A 23,185-nucleotide genomic window follows, 5' to 3' on the forward strand; every position below is an offset into this window, starting at 1 on the left:
AGCAGGTCAAGGTCTTCCACATTGCAAGCCCCGCCCCTTGCTCCATACCACCTGACTTCCTAGACCAGTGGTTCTCCACCTGTGGGTCGCAACCCCTTTGGGGCTCAAAGAGACCCCCGAAGGTCCGTGGGGGTGGCCCCTCTAGAAGTCACCGTGATGGTTTTGCCCATTAAGAGGGACGACAGTGCTGCTAGGAACCCATCACCACCTGGGCGGGGTGTCTGAAAGCCCATCTGTCTCAGCTGCTACGTGTGCCGGCCAGGGCTTCCAGCTGGTTCTTTCTGGTTCAGTCATGGTGGATGAGAGCCAGAAGGGGCCCAGTTTTTACGTGATGAGTTGTGTGGTGACGTGACATTTCTGACTGGCTCTTCTATCCGTGTCTCTGAACGACCCTACAAACAGGCTACAAGCAATACCAATGGGAACCAAACTACCAGTGCAGGGGACTGGTCCGTGTTTGCTGCCTCACCCCTGGTTAGAAGAGAGCCATCTCAGAATAGGACCCGAGAGGGAACTCCGGGATCCTCAGGAAGGAAGAGCCACCGGCAGGGCCGAGGCTGGGGCGCTGTGGGAGGGAGGACACTGAGCGGCCGTGGGCAGAGCAGAAGCAGAGGCCAAGAGCCTGAGGACCAGAGACTTAGCCGCTGGCCGAGGAGGTGCGCTGCTGTGGACCCAAGACTATCCTTAACGGTTCACGATGCTGGCGTGTGGTGACCTGTTTGTTAACTTCCCTAATAAACCCCCTTCGTTCCTAAGGGCTGTCAGTGGGTTCTCTGTGGCCACTGCAGTGGGCTCTCAAACCCAGCGGAGAAGAATGCCACAGGAGAAATGGCTGGTGTCAGAACAGGCCAAAAGGATGGGGGGCTCGAGGCTTGTTGGGTCTCTGCCTGTGGCAGTCGGTCTAGGGTTGGTGTGGGGTGGGCGTCTCCTCCCTTTTGCAGCCAGAGGAGGTCAGGTGGGGCCTCGGTGCCATTTGACAGTGTGTGGACCATAAGTGGTGAACTCACCAGTCAATATGCTGCTGGAGTCCTAGTCACCCTCTTAGAACACGTGAGCAGCCTGGGTGTTGCTGGAACAATAACCCCGGCTCTGGCCACACGGACCCACAGCGTTCTCCATCCTACGACCCTGCTCACCGCTGAGAATGCGAATTCACCGGCTGCCTGGCTTCACAGGCGCAAGAAGGAAGATTCAAGAACCAGGGAAGGACACAGAAACGAAGTGGCTCTGGAGAGGTCCTGTAGGTTCGCGTGGAGCAGAGGAGAGCTAAGCAGGATGACCTGATGCTGAAAAGCAGATATCGGCTCCTTGGCTGAGGCTGAGGCTGAGGCTGAGGCTGAGGCTGAGGCCGAGGCCGCCACACCCCCACTGCAGGAAAACCCAGCCGGGCACTGTCAACTGGTCTGTGGATGACGTTGTCAAAGGCATAAATGCCAAGAATGTGGAAAGCCAGCTGCAGGCTACTCAAGCCACTAGGTAATGGCTCTCCAGGAAAACACACTTCTCCGCCTCCCCCCACCCCCCTTGCTTTGGACCACAGAACTTGCCTTTCCGCTGGGCAGGTTTTCGCGACCTCAGCACCATTGATGTTTGGGGCCATATCATCCTGTGAGGGGGGCTGTCCTGTGTCTGACAGTCGCGAGACACTAACAACACCCCCTCCTACAGTGGGAACCACCAAAGATGTGTCCACACATTTTGCCAACAGCTCCTTGGGGGCGGCAAAACTGCCCCCGGTTGGAGTCACTATTGTAGAGCACAGTTGTTTAACAACACCCCCGCCTGTTGTGCCCCTCCTAAGGTGAGAGAGCAGTTTTTCCGGGCAACATCTGCGGGGCTTGGTGGGCCCGCTTAGCCCACAAGCGGCATTCTGATCCTGGAAATCTTGAAATAAAACCAAAACAAAAACCCACACTGTTGACTCTGGTGGGAGGAAACAGATGGGCATAATCAGAAAATTCGGGAAAGCAGTTCAGAGGTCTGGGCGGTGGCAGCAACAGCCCGGGAGAAAAACGCCTCTGTAAGTTCCGCCTGTGAGCTGACACACCAGCCAGGTTTCCCCACATCCGCGACTCAAAAGCCAAACACAGGCCAGTGCTTACGTCTGGACAGCATTGGCCTGGGGACGTCCAAACTCCAAACTTGGCCTTCTCAGCAAGTGCCCCCAGCCCAAGGTCCGTTTCCGTACATGCTGATACACATAAAGACACACAGCTTTACCCAGTGTTTTATTAAGCCAGACTGTTGAAAGGTACATCGTTCTGATATTTTGTTTCTTTGTTTTTCATTTTCTTACTGGGTCCATTTTACTAAAAAAAACCCCAAACATATAAAACATTTTTAATATAGCTTAGAAAATTAGCTAACGATGAAGAAAGCTTAGCACATTACATGGCACCATGTTTAGATGGGAAGCATGCTGGGAGATTATAAATACATCATTCCCACTCCACATAGCACGCTGTAATTCCTATCCATGACCACACCCCTGCTTATACAGGAAAAGGCTTGAAGAGGGCATTCCTGCACCCCGGAAGTCTCCGTAGGACAGTCTTTGTACAAAAGAAAAAGCAAGGGATTGGCCAGCAGGTGCACAACTGATACCAGTTGGAACTATTCCAATCACTAAGACGATTCTGTATCAAAAGACCAGTCCAAATGGGATTTCAGGGTTAGCATTGTCTATCTTAAACAAAAAAACAAACTCGCTGCCACCGAGTCGGTTCTGACTCATCAGACAGGGCAGAACTAACCTGCGGGTTTCGAAGACTGCTAACTCTTCCTGGGAGGAGAAAGTCGCGTCTTTCTCCCGCTGTTTAAAAGGGCGGCTGCACGTCTGAGTCTGTGCCACGAAAGGCAGGACGCAAATCAGAAATGCTCTCCAGCTCAGGGACTCTCCTTCACCCCACACATGCGCCGTGTGCGCTGCGCTGCTGGGGTTCATGTCGAGCCGGAGAGCAGGCTGACAGTGCCGGCACGGGCAGAGGGGCAGAGGGGCAGCATGGCACAGCTAAGCTCCCTTCGTGCCTTCAGATGTATCTGGGGACACATCAGGCTAGGGAAGGACCCCACAAAGGCATGTGGTCCACCATGCCACTCCCCCCAAGTATAAACACATGCATATCCCACTATCACTCTGCCCCCAGGCACGGGCTCTTCCGTCTCCCCACCCCCTAAGACCCCTGTGGGGTCATCAGCTTCTCTGAGACACGTCCTTCCCTCATTTCTTCTGGAGTGGTCCTGGAGTGATACGGAATCAAAACGTGGGAGGGATTGTGTTTCCCACCCAGGGCTCATAGGCCTCGTGCACCTGCCAGCTTCCGAGGACATGGACAATACGGCCAAGTGGCTAACATTCCAAGGAGCTAAGGAATTTCGAAGGCACAGAGATACAGAGCTAGTTCCGGTAAGAACCGCGTTTTTTCTTACAAAGGCACCTCCAAGAGATCATTAAATAAAAAGGACGTGTGTTTATTAAGCAGCCAGAAACCTTAAGAAAGTTCCTAGCAGGAGATAAATGAGAAGGCTCCCCGGGGCGTCCTCACGCAGTTGGAGGCCCTGAAGGACGAACAGGCAGCCGGGAAGCCAGGGCTGCTGGCGTTTAGCACCAGCTCTCCAACCGCTCCGCCACCTCTTACTCAGCCATCTTCTTTCCTTTCCAGGTCTTCTCCCGCTCCTCCAGCTCGGCCTCGGTGAACGCTGCAGGGCCCCAGTTAGTGATCAGGTGAGGGTTTTTGGAACCTAGAAGACAAACATGCTGTGATTGCCCGAAACGTCGCCATCTTTCAACGTACACGCTCATGTCTCCACAAAAGTCAGTGTTCTACTTTATGTCTCCTCCAAGAAACATCCACAGAGGTGTGTGAATGGCATGCTCCACCGGCCAAAGCAACTCGCCTCCTCCCTGCCATCGAGTGGACTCTGACGCAGGCTGAGCCTCTAGGACAGGGTAGAACTGCTCCTGTGGGCTTCTGACCCGGTGACTCAGTGGGAGTACAAAGCCTGCTCTTCGCCCACCACAACAGCAGGGCTCTTTGCCCAAACAGCTAGAAGAGGTACACAAAGGAGAGTCACTGGGTCCTCTAATCAAAACAGCTCAATTTCTGGATATCTGGGCTACACACACACACACACCCCACCCTATCCCAAAAAACAGACGCATGCTGTTTCAAAGAGCCTCTGACCAGGTTCTATCAGTCGGATCAATCCCTCGTGTTGGGCCACTTTGTCCTTCCAGCTCTTGGTCTTACTGGTCGCCATCTCCAGCTTCTTTTTGACTCCCTGGAACAGAGCAAATTCAGGCTGTGTGGACCGATACACAGGCGTGTGAGGACCAGGTAGCAATGGCCGGGCACTGCATGGATGCTCGTGATTCATCTCAACTCCTCCCAGCCTCTCGGAGACGTAGGAGGTATTATTCCTCGAGCTGATGGATGAGGGTAGGGAGCCTGCCCAGCGTCCCACAGGTGGAAGCAGCCAAGCCAGGACTTGAACGCAGCTGCCTGATTGAAAGGCCCGTGCTCCTGCCACTTGATCCACACTGGCTGCCGATGACTGTGTAAGAGCCCTGTGTGCCTGCTATCAGCTCACTGCCTCTCACATCCAAACCCACCCCTCACTCGCTGGCTTCTGATCTGGGCACAGCCTTCCCTCGCCGCCTGGCCCTGTTAGCCACTGGCACCGGAGGGTGCGGAGGGGACACTAGACGCAGGTGAGGCTTTTCACGCAGGTCCCAATGAGCCCTTCCTGGTCTGCTGCTGGGGTGCATGGAGCACCCATGGTGCCTGCCTCCGCTGCGTGGCAGCCGCAGCCCCGTGAGCCCCAGGAGCTTTGTTAGCAGTGCGCCACCACAAGTCTCACTGCCACCCATGGGGCGGAGGCCGGGCCCTCAGCACAGGGGGACCTGCCCCTTCCGAGTGCCCACCTCCACCCTGCAGGGGTGGCCGCTTCTCACCTTGGCCATTCCTGAATTCCCTGAACTTCCTCTGCCTTTCAGCTCAAGTGAAACATTCTTATGCTGAACTTCCCAAATGACTGTGGTTTCTGGTTAGACTCTAGATAGACCTCATCCCCTGGAAAGGCTTCCTCTCATTCTCCTGCTTCCTCAAACCCACTCCCACCCTGAGTCGATTCCCACTCCTGGCGACCCTGTGGAAGTTTTCCAAGGCGTGTCTTCCTTCCAGGGAGCAGCTGGTGTGTTTGAACTGCCAGACTCGAGGTCAGCAGCAAAGTGCTTATCTAGCAGAGTGTCCCCCAGCTCCTTGTCTAAAACTCACTGCCATCCACGGAGTCCGACTCACAGCAGCCCTGCCGGCCAGGAGAGAGCTGCCCCTGTGCGTTTCCACAGCTGCCCCTTTTCCGGGAGCAGCTGGCCTCTGCCAGCCTGGAGGTCGGCAGACAGACCGAGATTCCACCACCGAAATCTGTTTGGAACCCGTTAGACGCGTGCGCACGGACAAGTCTACTGACCTCATACTGCTCCAGTGCTTGTTTCCGCTCCAGCTCGAGCTGCTGCAGCTGCGCCATCGCCTCCTGCAGGGCCCGCTCCTTCAGCACGCGCTGGTTCTCCAGCTCCTGCTTCTCTGCCTCCGTCGTCTGGATGGCCTGCTGCTGCTCCACGTGCCACTTCTCCAGCTCCGCCCTCTTGGTGGACTCCTCCTCCAGCAGCCTACAAAGTGGACCGAGAGCTCGGGTCACCGCCCAGGGCAGCACCCCACCGGAGCCAGCGGGAGAGGCTGTGACGGAGACCACAGGGGCCACCATCACAAGGTGGGCAAGGTGCCTGTCCTGCGCCAGAGCCCCACGGCGTCCTTCTTCTTCGCAAGAAATAACAAGCTCACACAGAGGGAAGGATGAGGGCTAGGCACGGAGGTAGGAGCCAAGTCCAGCACCTGAGTGCATCCTCAGAGTAAACTGGGGTGCTGCTCTGGTCTGAATACGTGCCTCGCGACAAATGACGGCGCGACATTTCCCAGCGAGGGAAAGTGCATTCGGCTCATGAAGACATGAGCAAAGGAGCAGCTGACAACAGCTAGAATAATAGTGTGCACCGTTGACTGGACAAGTACCTGCCGAGTATTTTAGACGCACATGCTTGGAAACCAATGGGAAAACCAGGGTCAGGGGAGGAGACTGTAGTGGAGCCTAAACTCTGAGCACCCAGTTTGCAGAAGGCGATGGATAACAGTGAAAGCCCAAAATCCATTTGCAGAGACCCCACGCGGATAAGCCGCCACTGAATTCCTTCTGACCATTAACCAGGGACATGAACAGTCTTGCCCTTGGCAGAGTGCACTGGAGAGTGGATTACTTCCTTTCCCCCCAGCCAACCCCGAGAGGGGCAGTCTTCCTTGGGGGCTTTGCCCGGGTGTATCCTTGATGGAGATCACAGCACTGAGGTTGAATAGTCATGAATCATGCATGCTGTATAGCAGCAGTTCTCAACCTGGGGGTCGAACGACCCTCCCACAGGGGTCGCCCAATTCCTAACAGTAGCAAAATGACAGGTATGAAGTAGCAATGAAAATAATGTAATGATAGGGGTCAAAGGGTCGGGGCATGAGGAAGGTTGAGAACCGCTGCCCTATAGTCCTGCTCAGAGGGCCCTGGACCAACCTTGTAAGCTCTTCTGCAGAGCATCATGTACGTGTCCCGATCGTGCTCCATCCCTACTCCCCTAGTCCCACCTGTAACCGTGAGGTATGAACGTGCCACCAATCGTGTCTCTGTGGCAGCCTCCTTTGCCCTCCGCGGCCTAAGACCCTGCATCTCAGAAAACCCTTGGATGCCGTTCTGGCCTCCTGCTAATGGTCTCTCTCATCTGAATGACATTTGAAAAAGACAGACTTCGTTCTTCTACCAACACCAGTTCTCCCGTCCACCAGCCCTGGTTCCTTGAAGAACTGTAGATGCCTTCTGCGCTGTGACAGCACCGACCAGGGGCCCGTCCCCAGCTCTACTTGTGGGGACACAGCTTCCACACTCACTCTTGCTTGAGAAACGCTCCAGCTCTGCAGCGTCTCCTGGAGGGGCACCGACTACTGAACACAACACTGCAAGTGGGGCTGGACACGAACAGACAGGGCTACTTCATCCAACATGCACTTATTCAGCATCTTCTACGAGATTCCCAACCTGTCCAAAGGAGTCTCAGAGACAGGCCCAGCAATCTGCTTCCCAAGAAACCGCCTTGAGAAACCTTATGGGGGCGGCTCACCACGAGTCTGAAACTCCCCACACAAAGTCTCACTGGTGCCCCAGTCCCAAAACCCTCACCACGAGCCTCAGGTTCGTTATTTCTGTAGCGTCCATGGTCAAAGAAGTCGACGACAAAAACCATGATCGCGTTTATCCGTCCTGGCAGTGAAGACGCAGCGAGGGCTATTTGCAGCTGCTTCTTCTGTGCGGTGTCAGCACCCCCCACCCCCGTGCCACAGAACCTCCCTCCCCCTCTCCCCCTGTGGGAGGTGGGCCTCGTCCGCCATGACCAAAGTCACAGGCAGACCCCCTGCTTCTCAGAAGCCAGGGCACAGTGGATGCACGAGCTGGGCTTACCTGATGGCAGACCCTTCTAGAACTCTGACCCTGAAGCAAGCAATGCAGAACAAGCAACCGTGGAGAATGTACCTCGCGGGGGGGCGGTAACACCAAGTGAGAGGAGCCAAGGTGACTTCCCGTACTTTATACCAACCAGTGTTGACGTGAGTGCCATCCTCCCTGGACTCCGCCGTGGCCTCGAGTGGGGTAGGTTGTTGGGTGACCGCTCAGCTTCCCTGGCTCCTGCGTGTGTTTAAGGCCTGGCAGCTGGTTGCCTAGGGCATTAGGGAGCAATTCCAGATCCTTCTAATCAGTTCCTTGATAGTTTCGGCTAACGAATTCGTTTCTGTTTCTGGAATTTGCAAACAAGAGCCCCTGACTGAAGGCTTTAGCATTTCTGTGCCTCAGCTTCTTCATATATATATTAAAAAGAAGAAGAAGAAGAACCCAGACAGTATCTACCATCAAAGGCTTACTTACTGATGGAGCTGACGTGGTGACTCGTGCACAGCACTTAGAACATGCCTCCACATGGGAAGCGCAGCACAAACCTCAGCTCGTGTTACTGCGTGAACATTACCGCATTTGCTCCGCACCTCGCGTTCATCAAGCTCGGCTAAGAGGAGATGAGCTTTCTGCCAACATCCCAGGGAATTAAAACCCCGACTCTTTTCAAATAAGCTGCCATTAAGGCCTCTATTGGATCCCGTTCTTGCTCTGTTGAATTTTAACCCATCTTCTTCGTCAAAAAAACCCATCGTTCTGGCCCGTTGGTACACACTTTGATGCTGATTTTGACATTGTCACATCACACAGGAATCCTGGTGCTTTGGTGCGTCCGGAGGTGGGCGGCCAACTACATGACCAGCAATCGACACCGACCAGCAATGCCTCGGGACAAAGACGAGGCTAAACAAAAAAAAATTTATTTTAAAAAAAGGGCAAAGATGAGGTCTTCTGCTTCCCTTAAAGAGTTAGAACCTCAGAAATGCCACTCTACTCCCTTGTTCCATGTAGTCGCTGTGAGTCAGCATCAACCAGAAAATAAACCTCGCTTTTAATGGGGAGGTAGGTCCGTTCTGCCCTTCTAGTTTGGGAACTCGTGGCTGGGACCTTAACAGCTTTCACAAACACCATCTAAGATACAACCATTGGCCTATACTGGGAGTCGGCACACGTTTGAGGTGGGAGAGCCGATCCTGTCCCCCACAGCCATTTGAAAGTTACTCCAGAGCCATAAATATATTGTTGCAAACAAATGGAATCACCGTTATCTGAATAATAGCCTTCCATTTTACTCCAGGGCCACACGTACAGCCTGAAGGAGCCGCACAGGCTCCCAAGCTGCAGTTTGTCGGCCCCCGGTCTATACTCACTGGGAGCAAAAGACAGAGAAGGAAACCGAGAAACGAATCTACAGGACAGTCTACACCAGTGGTTCTCAACCTTCCTAATGCCTCGACCCTTTAATACAGTTCCTCACGTTGTGGTGACCCCCCAACCATAAAATTATTTTCATTGCTACTTCATCACTGTCATTTTGCTACTGTTATGAATCGGGTGACCCCTATGAAAGGGTCATTCTACCCCCAAAGGGGTCGCGACCCACAGATTGAGAACCACTGGTCTACATAAACTATGATCACCTACCCTCAAGTCAGAAGAACCAGGTGTGCCCAGTTCTACCACTACAGACCATTCTAATCAGGGCCCGGAGATGGACCTTGATGAAACAGGAGGAAAACCGGTGCACCGAGTACCTCAACTCCCTCCAGAACCAAACCCAGCTCTACTGGACTTGCTGAGATGGAGGACTCCCTGATGACAGTCCTGAGGTGCTCTTCAGACCTTGAACCAGAAGCAACCCCAAGGTTATCTTGGAGCTGTAACTCAGTGGCTCAGGAATAAAGGACCACCTGTCAGTACTGCGCTCCTGTGAGAAATGAGTCACCTGTGTGAGAGTGAACAGTCAGTAATTACCTTACAGCCTAGATGAGAATATAAGGGGGTAGGGAAACTAGATTAATGGACATGGAACGACCTGAACAGAAATACTGAGAGTGCTCACACATTGCAAAGAACGTAGCCAATGTCACTGAACCACCTGAGTCAGAAGTGTTGAGTGAGAACCTGACCCACTGTGAAAGCCTACACCCCAACCACAAAAAAATATTACCCGAGTAATGAGGCTCACATGGTTTAAATCAAAGTTCTTAGGTTTAAATAATTTAACTTACTATGAAACATAGCTCTGGAAAACTTAAGATCCTGACAGGGAAAGACCTATCCATCATACAGTGAGATAATTTGGTGGTTAGATTGTTTTTTTGTTTTCCAAAAGCCATTTTACTGGACGTTCGTACAGATACCATATTATTCCAAAATGTTCAATCACATCAAGCAGTATTGCATAATTGCTACCACAATCAGTTTCCAAACATACTTTTGCTTCCTGCATTCCCTGACATCAGCTCCCTTTTACTGCCTCTCTATCAGTGGTGGTTGGATTTTATGCCAACCTGATGGTACCTGTGTGGAGGCAGGGGTAGACCGCAACCTGCCAACCAGAGCGTAGCCTGGTGAGGCCTCCTGGCGGGTAAGGCCTTTTCAAAAGGGAGGCACGAAGAACGTTTCTCTCTCCTGCCCTCCGACTTCCTGTTTGCTGGATTCTGTGTCTGCCTCCAGGAACAGCCACATGTGGACCACAGGCCCGGGCAGTGCCAGCCCTGCCCTGCGATCTCTCAGCTTCCCCTTCACCTGTGTGCTCCATCGGCCTGGCAAGGCTGGAGAGGGCTCCGGCCAGCCCGGGGTTCATGGACTGGCGTTGGACTCGCTAGGCTGGGCCACCTTGCTGCTAGTCAATAACCTCTTGACCTAAAGGTCTAGCTTATACATTATGAGTGTCACTGGTTTTGTTTCCCTAGACAACCCAGTCTAACACAATACTCCAAGACCATCCCCAACAAGCCTCCACCCACCCCCCAAAAAAACGTTGATCTGTCACCTTGATTCCATTTCAACCCCCACCGACCCTGCAGGGCAGGGCAGAACTGCCCCATAAGGTTGAGCATCTTCCCAGAAGCAGACTGCCACATCTTTCGCCCTCAGCACAGCTGTCAGGTTTATACTGCTGACCGTGACCACCTAGTGCTCAACCCCTGGGTCCCACTCGGAAAGGAACCCCTTCAGTGCACTCCTGGTCTATGATTATTCATGCCTCACTTCACCAGCGCTAGCTATAAATGTTTCCGCTGCACCCTCCCAGGCTTGTTCTCCGCAGAAAGGCCTGTCCAGGGCGGGAGCAAGGAGAAAGCCCTAATGGAGAGAATTAGGAGGAGGTCTCAGCCTCCTTGACTTGGAGAAGGGAGGGGACTGGCCTACCTTCACGAGGACCACTAAGCCAAGGAAGACAAAAATGCCCACTAGAGGGGGCAGAGCTGTCCACTTCCAGCTCAAAAACCGAGGGGGAGGGCAAACAATTCTGTAAAATGGCCTTTGCACCCCAAGAAAAGGCCAGACCCTGGGCTGTGCTCCCCGCCGGCGGGGCCCAGTGCAGCAGCACACAAGCAGTTAGATTTATACTCAGAGATGAAAACCTCCGCGCCAGCAGTTTACATCTGTCAAAGCCCCATACGAATTCATCGAGACTGCTTTTTTGTTGAGGGGTGGTGCTGACCAAAACTTGAAAAGAAAATGAAAAAAACCACTCAGACTTTGGGGGACACCGAGATCCTCTTAAGGGAGATGACAGATGATGGTTGAACAACAGGATAAACATTATTAACGCTGCCGGATTTAACATATGCAAAATGTTGACAATGTTTTGGTCGGTACATTTATCACAATTAAAAAGCACACAAGCTTCAGGCCTGGCTCCTACCCACAATCGTTTGCTTCATTAAACCTGGTACCGGCCTCATACCTGTATTTCTTTGTTTTAAAAGCTCTACGGGTGAGTCTGATTCAAACCACCACGGCGCCAGCTGCTCCCAGACGCAGAGAGGCCACGGCGCGAAGCGCACGGCACAGCCACAGGATAACCAGGTTCCGGCAGGAGACACGGCTTCCCATGTAATTCACACTCCTGACAAAGCGGCTTAAAGCATGCAAAGAGGGTGAATGGCTCAAACATCCCCTTTGGGGATCTCCATTGTCCCTTTTTTCCCTTGCTGCTCCGAAATGGAACTGTTCTCACCTGAGACAGGACTGTCACAGATACTAAACCTGATTTTAAACCTTAAAGGGGAAGCATTGGGGTGGGGGTGAGAGTTTTGTTCTCGAACACTTTTTTCCCCCAAGCACTTTAAAAACTAGGATTTTAAGGAAAGATTATGTAAAGAATGTTGCCAGTCCAGAGTGACTAGGTGGGAAATGCCAATTTCTTTCTTTCTTTCTTTTAAAATAAAATCATTTTATTGGGGGCTCATACAATTCTTATCCTCTCCAAATGGCTCCGACTCTAGCTCAAGCAGACCCCAGGCTGCACACTTGGGGCAGTGCCGGCCCTCTCTGGTCTGGGCCATGTCTGAGAAAGCAGGCTCTCGTTACAGCTGGTCCTGGAATTATTCTAGAATATGACTAGAAAATGCGCCCCACCAGACTGCTCTAAAACAGCAGGGCCTTCCCGTGCCCCAGATTGACGAGAGCCCAGTCAGCCTCCTGGCCTCTCCAATCCAGACCTCCACCTGGAGTTCCGTGATCCAGAGCAGGAGGCCCCTAGAAACTCCGAGGGCCCAAGCACAGCACACAAAGACCAAGTACACAAGCTGGTCTGGCACCTGGCCTGAAGCTTCCGCACGGTCTCCTCGTCTTGCCGGGCCTGCCGCTCGTCCTCGAGAGCCTCCTGCAGCTGTAGGTACATGTCTTCCAGCTCGCGTACTCGCTGCAAATACTGTTCCAGTTCCGAGGATTTCTGGGCAACCTGCTCTTCCATCTGCTGGCGGATCTGGGGGTGTAAGAAAGTCATGTTTAAAAGCAGGTTCACTTTTCTCTCAACTGCCACCGGGGGGTGATATACGGAGTTACTGAACTGGCCTGCTGACGAACCACCAGCCTTTCCACGGGGAAAGATGAGGTAGTCCACTCCCATCAAGAGGGGCAGATTTACACAGCGGCAGTTCGATCCTGTCCTACAGGTTGAGTAGCAGCTGGGGTCCTAAAAGCTCGTGAGTGGCCAGTTAGGGTACAGCTACAGGTCTCTCCCCATCTAGAGCAAAGAGGTGTGAAGAAAGTCGTAGACAGAGAAACAGTAAGTGCAACGGACTAAAGGATCACCCACCCCCCTGAAGCCAGAAGACCTGGATGGAGCCCAACTCAGGCTCTGAAAAGGATCGTAGTCAGATGTCCAGGATAGAATGGGAGGAAGGTGTGGAACAAAAAACCAAAAACAAAACAGACTGATGGGGCTCCTGAAACTGTGTGGCCTCGGGGTATCCTTTGAACCTGGATCTGAACTCACCCCTCATGGCTCAACTTTCTACCACACAATGCTCACTGCCAATAAGTCAATGCTGACTTATAGTGGCCCTATGGGGCGGGGCAGAACTGAGCCTGCCTGACAGGTATAACTCTTTAAAGGAATAGAAAGCACAGATTTCTTACACAGAGCGGCTGGTGGTTTTGAACTGCTGACCTTTGGGACTGAAATCAGATCGCAGTCCCACACATAACCACTGTGCCACCAGAGTTCTTACACATATACCCACAAGAGTCAAGTCAAGAAAAAGAAATGTTTCTCTGGGTAGTTTAATATTGAAATTCCTTTCAGTCCTAAGGCTGCAACCTCTTTGCCAACAGTCTCTGCTAAATGCAGTGAACCAGCCAGAGCAGGCGCAGTGTTGCCGCAGAGGGAAAGGGCCAGGTTCGTCAGCAACCACTCCCTGCACGTTTCTGGCTGCCTCTCTCCCCAACCTCCCGCAGGTCAACTAGGGCCTTAGCACATGTACAGTCTTTCCCTTCTGCATTCAAAGGTTCTGAAACCGTACGTTCAAAGACAAGGGCATCCTAAATACAGTAATATGCCCCTTGGCAAACGTGTCTGCAATTGATGGCTTCACCTGCAGTAGCTCACTTCATTCTCCTAAGACCCCAGAGCTCCTAAGATAACCCCCCACTTTCAATGTCCAGGGAGAAAGTACAGAGAGGAAACGCCCGCCCCTCTCCGTCTGTGGGTAGAGCACTTTCCAACAGCACCCATGTCTTCCTCTGGGTGGGTGTACACACACACACACACACACACACACACACACACACACACACTTTCTCTAACAGCACCCGCGTCTTCCTCTGGGTGGGTGTACACACACACACACTTTCTCTGACAGCACCTGCGTCTTCCTCTGGGTGTGTGTACACACACACACAACACACACACACACTTTCTCTGACAGCACCTGCGTCTTCCTCTGGGTGTACACACACACACACTTTCTCTGACAGCACCCGCGTCTTCCTCTGGGTGTACACACACACACACACACACTTTCTCTGACAGCACCGCGTCTTCCTCTGGGTGTACACACACACACACACACACACACACACTTTCTCTGACAGCACCCGCGTCTTCCTCTGGGTGTGTACACACACACACACACACACACACACACACACTTTCTCTGACAGCACCCGCGTCTTCCTCTGGGTACATGTTAAAGGGAAAGGAATGGGCACGTCACCCACGGGGTCACTCAGTGTGAGAAGGTCAGCAACCAGCCTCTGAGGGACGCCCTCCAAGAACAGTCAGAGGAGCAAGTCCGAATTCAGAGGATCTCACAATTCGAGAAGCCCCGTTTTGCTCACTACACAGGCTGCAGGCCAAAGGTCACATGCTTACTTTACCCCATGTCTTCCTGCCATCCAAACCAGGGCCCTCTGGAGAATGTAAAGGGATGGTATGAACAATGATACCAGGGTGGCGGGGACTGGCCCAGGAGACCAGGACATAAAGCAGCCAGCATCCCATTCCAATCCATTTTTAGGTAGGGGCCTTGGAAGCGAGGTGTCTGGTACTTCCTTCCATCTTGGTTCAGTATCAAGCACACAGGAAGTGCCCAACAAATGGACAGTAGATGAGTGAATGAACAGAGAGCCGCCCCTCATCTCCTACTGCAGCGGTCCTCAGCCTTCCTCAGGCCACCACCCTTTCATACAGTTCCTCAGGTGGTGGTGACCCCCAACCAGAACATTATTTTTGTTGCTACTTCATCACTGTCATTTTGCAACTGTTATGAACTGGGCGACTCCTGTGAAAGGGTCGTGACCCACAAGGTTGAGAAGCGCTGTCCTACTGCAAGTCAGTGGCAAAGCCAAGCTGTGCAGACAGCCACACTCGGGCCTCACAGCCCTGCCCGCTGGCCCGCGCTGCCCACTGACCCGCACTGCCCGCTGGCCCGCACTGCCCACTGGCCCTCGTTGCCTGCTGACCCGCACTGCCCGCTGGCCGGCACTGCCCACGGACCCACACTACCCACTGGCCCACACTGCCCACTGGCCCTTGCTGCCCACTGACCTGCTGGCCTGCACTGCCCACTAACCCACACTGCCCGCTGGCCCACACTGCCCGCTGGCCCACACTGCCCACTGGCCCGCGCTGCCCACTGGCCCGCGCTGCCCACGCTGCCGCTGCCCCCACCCCCGCCCAGGGCCACTCACGTGCTTCTCCCGCTCCAGCTCGGTGCTGAACCGGGCCTGCAGCTCCACTTGAGTCTGAAGGCGCTTCTTTTCCTCCTCGGCTGCTCGAGAGGCTGCTTCTTCCAGTTTCTGCCCCATCAAAAGCCCACCCAGAGCACAGCAGGAATGGGGTCAGTGGAAGCGCACGTGGAGGGGAGCCGCCACCCGAGAACACACGGGAAAGCCCGCCGTTCTTCCCCGTCAGAAAGACAGAAGTAACAACTTTTAGGTCCACTGACGTTGCAGTCCGACAAGGGCCCCTCGTCAGCGTACAAAGCAAATTAGGGAAACGATGACCCCGGGGACGGCTGGGCACTTTCTGCCAAGGACCAAATGTGTTCGGTCATGGTCTCGAGGCACCTGCGAACGCATTCGGGAGCGCGAAGCTGTGCGAGGGGGCTTCCAAACGTCGGTAGGAAAATGAAATGAGAAGCTAATGGGATTCCCGCAGTTTCTCGGGCTCCTTCTTCTGTGAGATCTTGTCCTCGGGTCTGCCTTCCCTTACATCTGTATCAGAGCTCGGCTCCGGGAAGGGAGGCATGGGAAGCCCTGCAAACACTTTCTCCGGAGAAACAACCCTAACCAGTGGAGAATTTAAAATAAAATGATAATAATAATCTCTGGAAATATTCTTAAAACCAGATTGCAGATAGAATATTTAAAAGAAAAACAAGCAAACATGAATTGGCAACATCCACTAAGTTCCGTTCAGGAGCATTTGGGCCACCATCCCCTGCTGCATTTTTAAGACTTTAAAAAAAAAATCACAATTTTACCATGAGAGTCTTGAAGGTACTCATGACGGATGATTTAAAAAGCGGTAACGACGACATTTTACCCAGGTCTCCAGGCAGGGAATGAACTTCCCAGCCCTTCTGGACAAAATTCACGTGGGCTCACGACATGCCTTTCCAGACGTATGCTTTTGCTGCTCTACAATGTGTGGGGCTGGTGGAGCCAGGCTGCCTCCGCTCAGCTCTGCAGAAACACCCCGAGTCCGTACTACCCTAGTCTCGGTAGACTCCAAGTTCACACATAGGGGCTGGGGCTCCTGCAGTGAAATGGAGAGCAGCTCCCCACTGCCTAGAGTTCCCCCTCCACGTCTTTCCCCCATGCCCCCAACCCCACTCCCTGGCCCAGCGCCCAGTCCCACCTTCCTCACAGTCTCCAGCTCCTGCTGCTTGTTCTCGTTGGCTGCCTGCAGCTCCTTCATCTGTCGCTCCAGCTCCTCCTGCTCAGCCAGCAGCTTCTTCCGCAGTTCTTTCCGACGCTCTCGGGCTTCTTTGTGTGGTGGGGGGCTGCCCAGCTTCAACAGATGAATGGTAGAATGAATGGCTGTCAACGGGGTAGGAGGAGGAGAGAAGGAGCAGGTTAGTCTAGCCTGTGAGTGGCACGGTGGGACGCACACTGGTGGAGAGGGGAGGCCTGAGTGCGTTCTGAGCTGGCCACCAATGGTGGTGAGGACGTTCAGCACGGGCACGTGCAGGGCGCCAGAGGGAAGTGATTTGTGAAAGTCCTTCCGGCTCTCACACCCGTGACTTTACCTCTGTACTTCGCAGACACTTGACGTGGGAACTCAAGACAACCCACTGTGCGAGGGAGCGTCTACCCTGATCGCCACTGTCAGAAGAGCGAGGCACATCCAGAAATCATAAGCCAACTGACCCGGGAAAGAGGGTCTAACCCACAGGTGTGTGCCTCAAACTCTGAAGCCACAACAAAAGATGACCATCATTTCCAACAGTGTAATATTCCATGTCCAAGAGTATCGTATTCAGAATCCCCTTTATGACTGAAAAACCAAAAATAAAGCCAATTTATGTGTGTGTGTGTGTGTGTGCATAGTGTTTCCTCCTTTTGAAATAATGTAATACTTTGGTTTTCACGTTAGTGATTTTAAAATATACGATCTTAAGATAATTCTTTGAAAGCAGTGACTTCTTGTGGCAGTAATGAGTCTCAAAAATGCCATTTCTAAAACTTACTGCGCAATTCCTCTTCCGCTTTACCTACTACCAGAAATGTCGAGACGACCCCTTGAAAATTCTTCATAGTCCTCACAGGGGGTCACCTCATACTCTTTAAACAGTGAGTATACCCTCAAATTTCCAGTCCAGAATTTACCACCCAGGTCATTAAAAAGGTGCTGATAAGAGTTTGCCGGCTCATCCTAAACTGTGCTTCTCTCGAGTACTACGTGGCACACAGAACTAGCTGCAGCAGTATGCAGAGCGCAGCGCCCCTCCACGAGAAGCGACAATACACAATGTCAGCGCTCTCAGGTTGAACCGTGGGAAATCGTAAAATCATCTTACCTTGAAGCCACTCCTGTTTCTTCTTCTTGTCCGAGGCACTGATTTCAAACGTCTTATCAAGACACTTTATGAGAAAGAGGCACTTCTTTCCATCTTTGTCAGGCAGGGACTGAAACAGAAAGCAAAACTGGTCATTTAAAATGTAAGCAGTTTATGAGGCGCGAATAATGATGAGCCTAAGAGCCAAGAAGGCGTTCTCGAATCGGCTGTGGTCATGATCGAGCAACTCTTCCTAAAAAGACGGACGACGGAATGGCACCACTGCTGAGTTATATGCCAATAAAACTTTAAAAGATAAAAGAGGCCTGAGAAAAATTAAATACAGAAGCTGTAATTATTTATGCAAATCTGGCGGGAACTCCCTATTGTTACTGGCTTACAAGCTGCGCCCTAGGCTATATTACTTGGGCCTTCTGAGCGTGACAGCACGTCTGCACTGCGCAAACTCCAAACCTCGAGGGGAGCGCGGGCTTTGCGCTTTTCTAACGAGGGCAGCCGCTCTTGTAACAGCACGTCCCTGGCAGGGCACCTGGAAGAGACACCTGTGGCGTTGTTACAAAAGGTACGGAGCTGGCTTGTAGCCAGGATGAATCCCATCTGTGGCTGCCCTGCTCTCTTGTCCCTGCACCTGGGCTGTGGGTGCTGGCAAGCTGTGGTTCTGCTTCCATCCTCCAGGGGAGACTGACATAGCCCAGGGGGGTCTTGTGAGTTTCCATGTTTTGTTGAACCAGTGGAGATCGGTGAGTGGGGACTGCACACGCCAGTCATTAACATGTCTGCACCATCTCATTCATCAAAATACATGAACACGAGAGCCGACGTGTTCCACGTTTTCTCAGACAGAAGCAAGGGGGATGATAGTACACAGATGAGGTAAAAACTCAAAACTGGCTGATCTGGAGGAACTCGTTAACAAAACTGAATCACTCTGAAGAAAGCATCCTGAACGTCATCTAACGTGCAGGAAACGGTAGCGTTCACATCTTCTGTTTTATGATTGTACTCAAAACACCCCAGCTGGTCTGGTACAATCATTGTTTTAAACACTGTCTTCACAAGGTTTTCAAGACTCAGTTCTTTTCTATGACTCCTTTACTTAATACCTGAGTCATAAAATTTATTTTATTTGTATTTGTCATAAAATTTATTTGTATAAATAAATGAGACTCAATCCCTACGCTTTGTTCATTATATTGGGGGGGGGGGTAGGGATTGCCAGCGATTGTTAATTTCGGTACTGAAATGTGGTTACTATATGCCTGTAGTATTGGGGACTGTAAGCATGGAGATTATTTTAAAGCCTCTGAGGCTTAGAAAAAGATGTTGTTGTACAAGTGGTTAAGCGGTAGGCTACTAGCCAAAAGGTCAGCAGTTCGAAACCACCAGTCCTTCGTGGCGGTCAGTTTCTGTACAGATGACAAGTCTGGAGACCCTCTGGGGGCAGTTCCACGGTCCTTTCCGGGCACTCACGGACTCAGACGCCACTCAACAGCCACGGGTTTGGAACCTCTCTGGTAGGGCATTGAGAACCCCCTCACCAGCAGGGGGCAGCACCGGGCAAGCCATGCAAAGGAAGCACTGGAGAGTTAGTTACCTCAACACAGCAATTTTCATCCAAGAGAATTTCTCCTTTCTTGTCTTTCAGATCCTCGCTCACATAGTAAGAGATTATGTGTGGCTTCAGCACAAACCAGCGTTCGGTCCAGTTTTTCCGCTTATGGCCTTTTTTCATCATGTAACCCTGTAAAAAGATTAAATCTGATATAAATGCTATCCTTGATTTTGAAGAGTATACATTTTGAATTTCTCATTGCCACTGAGTCGATGCTGAGTCACAGGGAACCCCCCCTGGGTTTCCCGGAAGGGAACTGATAGGAGTAGAAAGCCCAGTCTTTCTCCCATGGGAGCTGCGGGTAGTTTCAAAGCGCCAATCCTGAGGACTGCAGCCCAGCTGTAACCTCAGGGCCACCAGGGTTCCAGCCTAGGGCATGATCGCAGAGCCCTGGGGACATAATGGCTACTCAAGGGCTAAGACCACCAGTGTGTGGTTGGGACAGAAGGGAGCTTCCTACTCCCATGAAGGGTTCGTCTCAGAGACCCCAAAGGGCAGTTCTACCCTGGAACAGAGCTGCCTGAGTAGGTGGTGACTAGATGGCAATTGAGTTTGGATTTAGATTTTTGGTTTTTTTTTTTTGGTATACTATGATCTGATACATGATCCTGAATATCTCCTTTGTGGGTTACAGGTCTTTCAAGAAATCTACGAAACTCAAGTTAAAATTCATGCGAGTATATACAGAGAAAGCTTACATATACTTCAGACACTGCAGAGGAATGCCCCTGAGGTGGATAGATTTTGTGGGAGGGAGGGAGGGAGGGTGGAGTCCAATCTGTCAATCAGGGGTGGTCAATCAGGGACGCCTCCTTGGGGGTGTGGCCTTTTAATAAGAGAGGCCTGGGAACCTCTCTCTCTCTTGCCCTCTGCTTTCCTCTTGCCTCTGATTCTGTGTCTGCCTCCAGGGGTGGCCCCATGAGAGCTGCAGAAGTTCCCTGCCATCCTCCCACCAGCCTTGGATCCACAGCCTCTGCACCCACCCACCGACCAGTGATCTCTCTGCTTCCTACTTCACCTTTCTGTGTTATTGTTCTGTGGCTATGAGTCTGAAGAGGGTTCTGGCTAGCATCAGGTCCATGGACTTGAATTGGACTGGGCTGGGATGGCTTCTTGATGTCAAATTACTTATTGCTATAAAGTGTCATGAGTTTCTTTAGACAACTCTGCCTGACACAACCCCCAAATCATAAATTTTAAGAAGACCTGATGTTAGTAATACTTTTTTAATATCTTAACCCTTTAGGATTATATATAGAGATTATAACCTTTTAGGATTATTATTATATACTTGTGATGAAATTAAAGTATTGGCCAGAGACTGGCTGTGGAGGCTGAGTAAATCAATCTATGGAAGTTCATTATCTCTTCTCTCTACAGTGTATGCTCAAAATTCTCCAAATTAAAACTTTTTTTTAAACAATACCAAACGGTAACAGTAATTCTCAGTAAATTAAACCCTTGATCAATGAAAATACACAAAGGTATCAACTTGGCCCAGTATTACCTTCTCAGCCAGAGATTAGAGGTATTCTACCTTCTAGCACACACACACCTTCCCCTGACCTCTCACTATCCTAGAAAATGAATTCTGTGCCAGGTGAGCAGGAAAAGCCCTACACATTGGCTTCTTCACTCACTCAATGGTCCTCTGCTTCCTCACGACATAGCAGCTTCAAAGATGTGTCCTTAAAGTTTTACTTCAGGAAAGTTACACCATTATGATCAGTCACACAGATTATTTGGCAATATCTGAAAGCTTCAACACTCTAATCTACGGGTACTAATAATCAGTGGTAAAGATTTGACATGATATTTTTTTGATATTAATTTGGCTATATGTTTCATTTGATTACGTCGGAGTCTAATCACATTACTTGTGTAACTGGACATTTAGCAAAAACTATCCATAAGGAAATTCAGAGTCACGTTTTCTGCCACTTAATAGGTCTGTAAGTCCTCTTAAGATGGAGTCTGGGTCGTGAACCACTTTTAGGACCGGAAACCTACACAGATTAAGCCTCAATAATGTCTGCTGGTGGCTCCCCTGGCAAAGGTGCGAAGACGGTTTCCCCTCCTGGGCAAAGAGGAGCGAAGCAAGGGCTCTGCGCTGGAGTGCTTATTCCATAGAACAATAGACGACGCTGGGAAGATCCACCCCAAACGCAGACTCTACTGACCCATGTGTGCCTCAGATGGCGGGCCGAGGAAGGAGAAACCAAAGCCAAGAGTCGAACAAGATGTTCTGCTAGGACTAGGTGGAAACGTGACATAAAGCGTGTGCGCTTCTTTTTGTTTTCTAAAATGGAGGATGTGTTTTGTTTTTTAAAATAAAAATAATATGGATCACGTATAAAAGTCCAATAGTATACAAAGGAGGAACAAAATAAAATTCACCAAACACCTTATCATTTGATCTCCCTTTCGGCTGATTTTAAAGTTGTTCTAGTGTACAGTATTTTGTTTTTTCTTTTTTTGTTGTTGAAGTTTTTATCTTATTTTGTTGTTAGCTTTTTTTGTTGTTGTTGTTCCTTGTTTTTGTGTGATTTTGGTATATGAAATCCATGATGGGTGAATCGACAGACAGTTGCTGGATTAAGTTTCTTGGGGGTACAGCAGGGAAGGCTTGGGGGTGACGGGGAGCTCATAAAATGAGTATAAGAAAGAAGAAACGTTGACTGTGGTGATGATTGTATAATTCTTCTTGATATTATGTTTTTAAGTATTGATCTTAGTTTCTTTATTTTGTGTTCTTTTTTTATTATTAAATCATTTTATTGGGGGCTCGTACGACCCTTATCACAATCCATGCATCCATCCATCGTGTCAAGCACTTTTGTACATTTGCTTCCTTCATTATTCTCAAAACATTTGCCTTCTCCTTGAGCCTCTGGTATTCGCACCTCATTTTTCTCCTCCCTCCCTGCTCCCCCCTCCCCCTTCTTGATATTATTGAATACTGAATTGTATGATATGTGGATTATGAGCCAATAAGACTTTTTATTGGGGGGAAGGCATTTGGAAACAAAAAAAATATGGGATGCTTCACAAACTTGGGGTGTCATCCTTGAGCGGGGACCATGCTAATCCTCTCTGTATCGTTCCCATTTTAGTGCATGTGCTGCCAAAGTAAGCAGCCAATAAAACTGTCTAAAAAAACTTAATTTGGGGAAATAATTAAACATACATTACTAACTCAAAAAAAGAAAGAAAATGCCACATGCAGAGGCAACCAGTTACCATTCTAGCGATCATCCTTCCAGACAGCTGTGCACACGTGCATCATACTCGACAACGCTAACAACGTACAAGCTCTTCAGCAGCCTGCTTTGCTTGGTGAGCAATGAGACCCTGGACTCTGTCCAGATCAGTGAGTACGGATGTAAACCTGACCTGAAGGTTCTCTAAATAAAGTTTGGAAAGGTGATCCTTAAACAGCTTTCTTCAAAACAATGACCTCCAAATTCTTAAGTGAAATTCACAACCGCATCAGTATTCTTGGGAGCAATATTAACACAAGACGGGAAAAATGAAACTTCATTTCTGCTCTAAATCTACATTAAGACTATAAATGACTTAGAATCACATTGTGACGAAGATTTTATCACCAGCTTGTCATATTGTGAAGATGGAAGAACACATGGGGTTATAGGCCTCTTACCTGTTTCAACACATCTAGTATGAGCTCATTGAAGACTTCATTGATCGCCATGGACAAGGACTGCCGGTCCATGCCTTTGCTGAAGTGTCCATTTCCAATAAGCTCAATAAGTTCCCACACAGACAGTCCGTCCTTACTGTCATCAAAATTGATTTTATAATGTTCAAATTGTTCTTGCTGCCAACCTCCTCCCATAGCTTCTGTAAGTTTCTTAAGCAGATACTCAATCTATATAAAGAATAAAAATGATTATTTTCAAGTTAAACACACACACACACTTTTCTAACACGGGTATGTACCTACATTGTTTACACTGATATGACCAATTCTGGAAAAGGCCTTTTGATTTATCTTTAAGGGGGAGAAATGATGAAAACTTCTTAGATATCA

General features: G+C 50.5%; 1 protein-coding gene and 1 non-coding gene across 2 annotated transcripts in view; both read right to left on the bottom strand.

Moving 5' to 3' along the window:
- Window positions 1–3,450: 3,450 nt before the first annotated feature.
- The window catches only part of SWAP70 (switching B cell complex subunit SWAP70), an 89,179-nt gene continuing 69,444 nt past the window's right edge, over window positions 3,451–23,185 (bottom strand). The window contains exons 4-12 of the mRNA XM_075546090.1: window positions 22,796–23,023; window positions 19,117–19,263; window positions 17,523–17,631; window positions 16,361–16,542; window positions 15,190–15,297; window positions 12,315–12,481; window positions 5,470–5,668; window positions 4,185–4,281; window positions 3,451–3,741 (exon numbers count right to left, since the gene is read on the bottom strand). Coding sequence (XP_075402205.1) covers window positions 3,635–3,741; window positions 4,185–4,281; window positions 5,470–5,668; window positions 12,315–12,481; window positions 15,190–15,297; window positions 16,361–16,542; window positions 17,523–17,631; window positions 19,117–19,263; window positions 22,796–23,023 — 1,344 coding nt within the window. The 3' untranslated portion in view covers window positions 3,451–3,634. The remainder of the gene's footprint in view (window positions 3,742–4,184; window positions 4,282–5,469; window positions 5,669–12,314; window positions 12,482–15,189; window positions 15,298–16,360; window positions 16,543–17,522; window positions 17,632–19,116; window positions 19,264–22,795; window positions 23,024–23,185) is intronic.
- On the bottom strand, window positions 22,164–22,271 carry LOC142447503 (U6 spliceosomal RNA). Its single transcript, XR_012784201.1, has one exon. It is a non-coding gene; the product is annotated as a U6 spliceosomal RNA (small nuclear RNA).

Source organism: Tenrec ecaudatus, chromosome 4 (assembly GCF_050624435.1).
Source record: "Tenrec ecaudatus isolate mTenEca1 chromosome 4, mTenEca1.hap1, whole genome shotgun sequence".
NCBI classification, from domain to species: domain Eukaryota; kingdom Metazoa; phylum Chordata; class Mammalia; order Afrosoricida; family Tenrecidae; genus Tenrec; species Tenrec ecaudatus.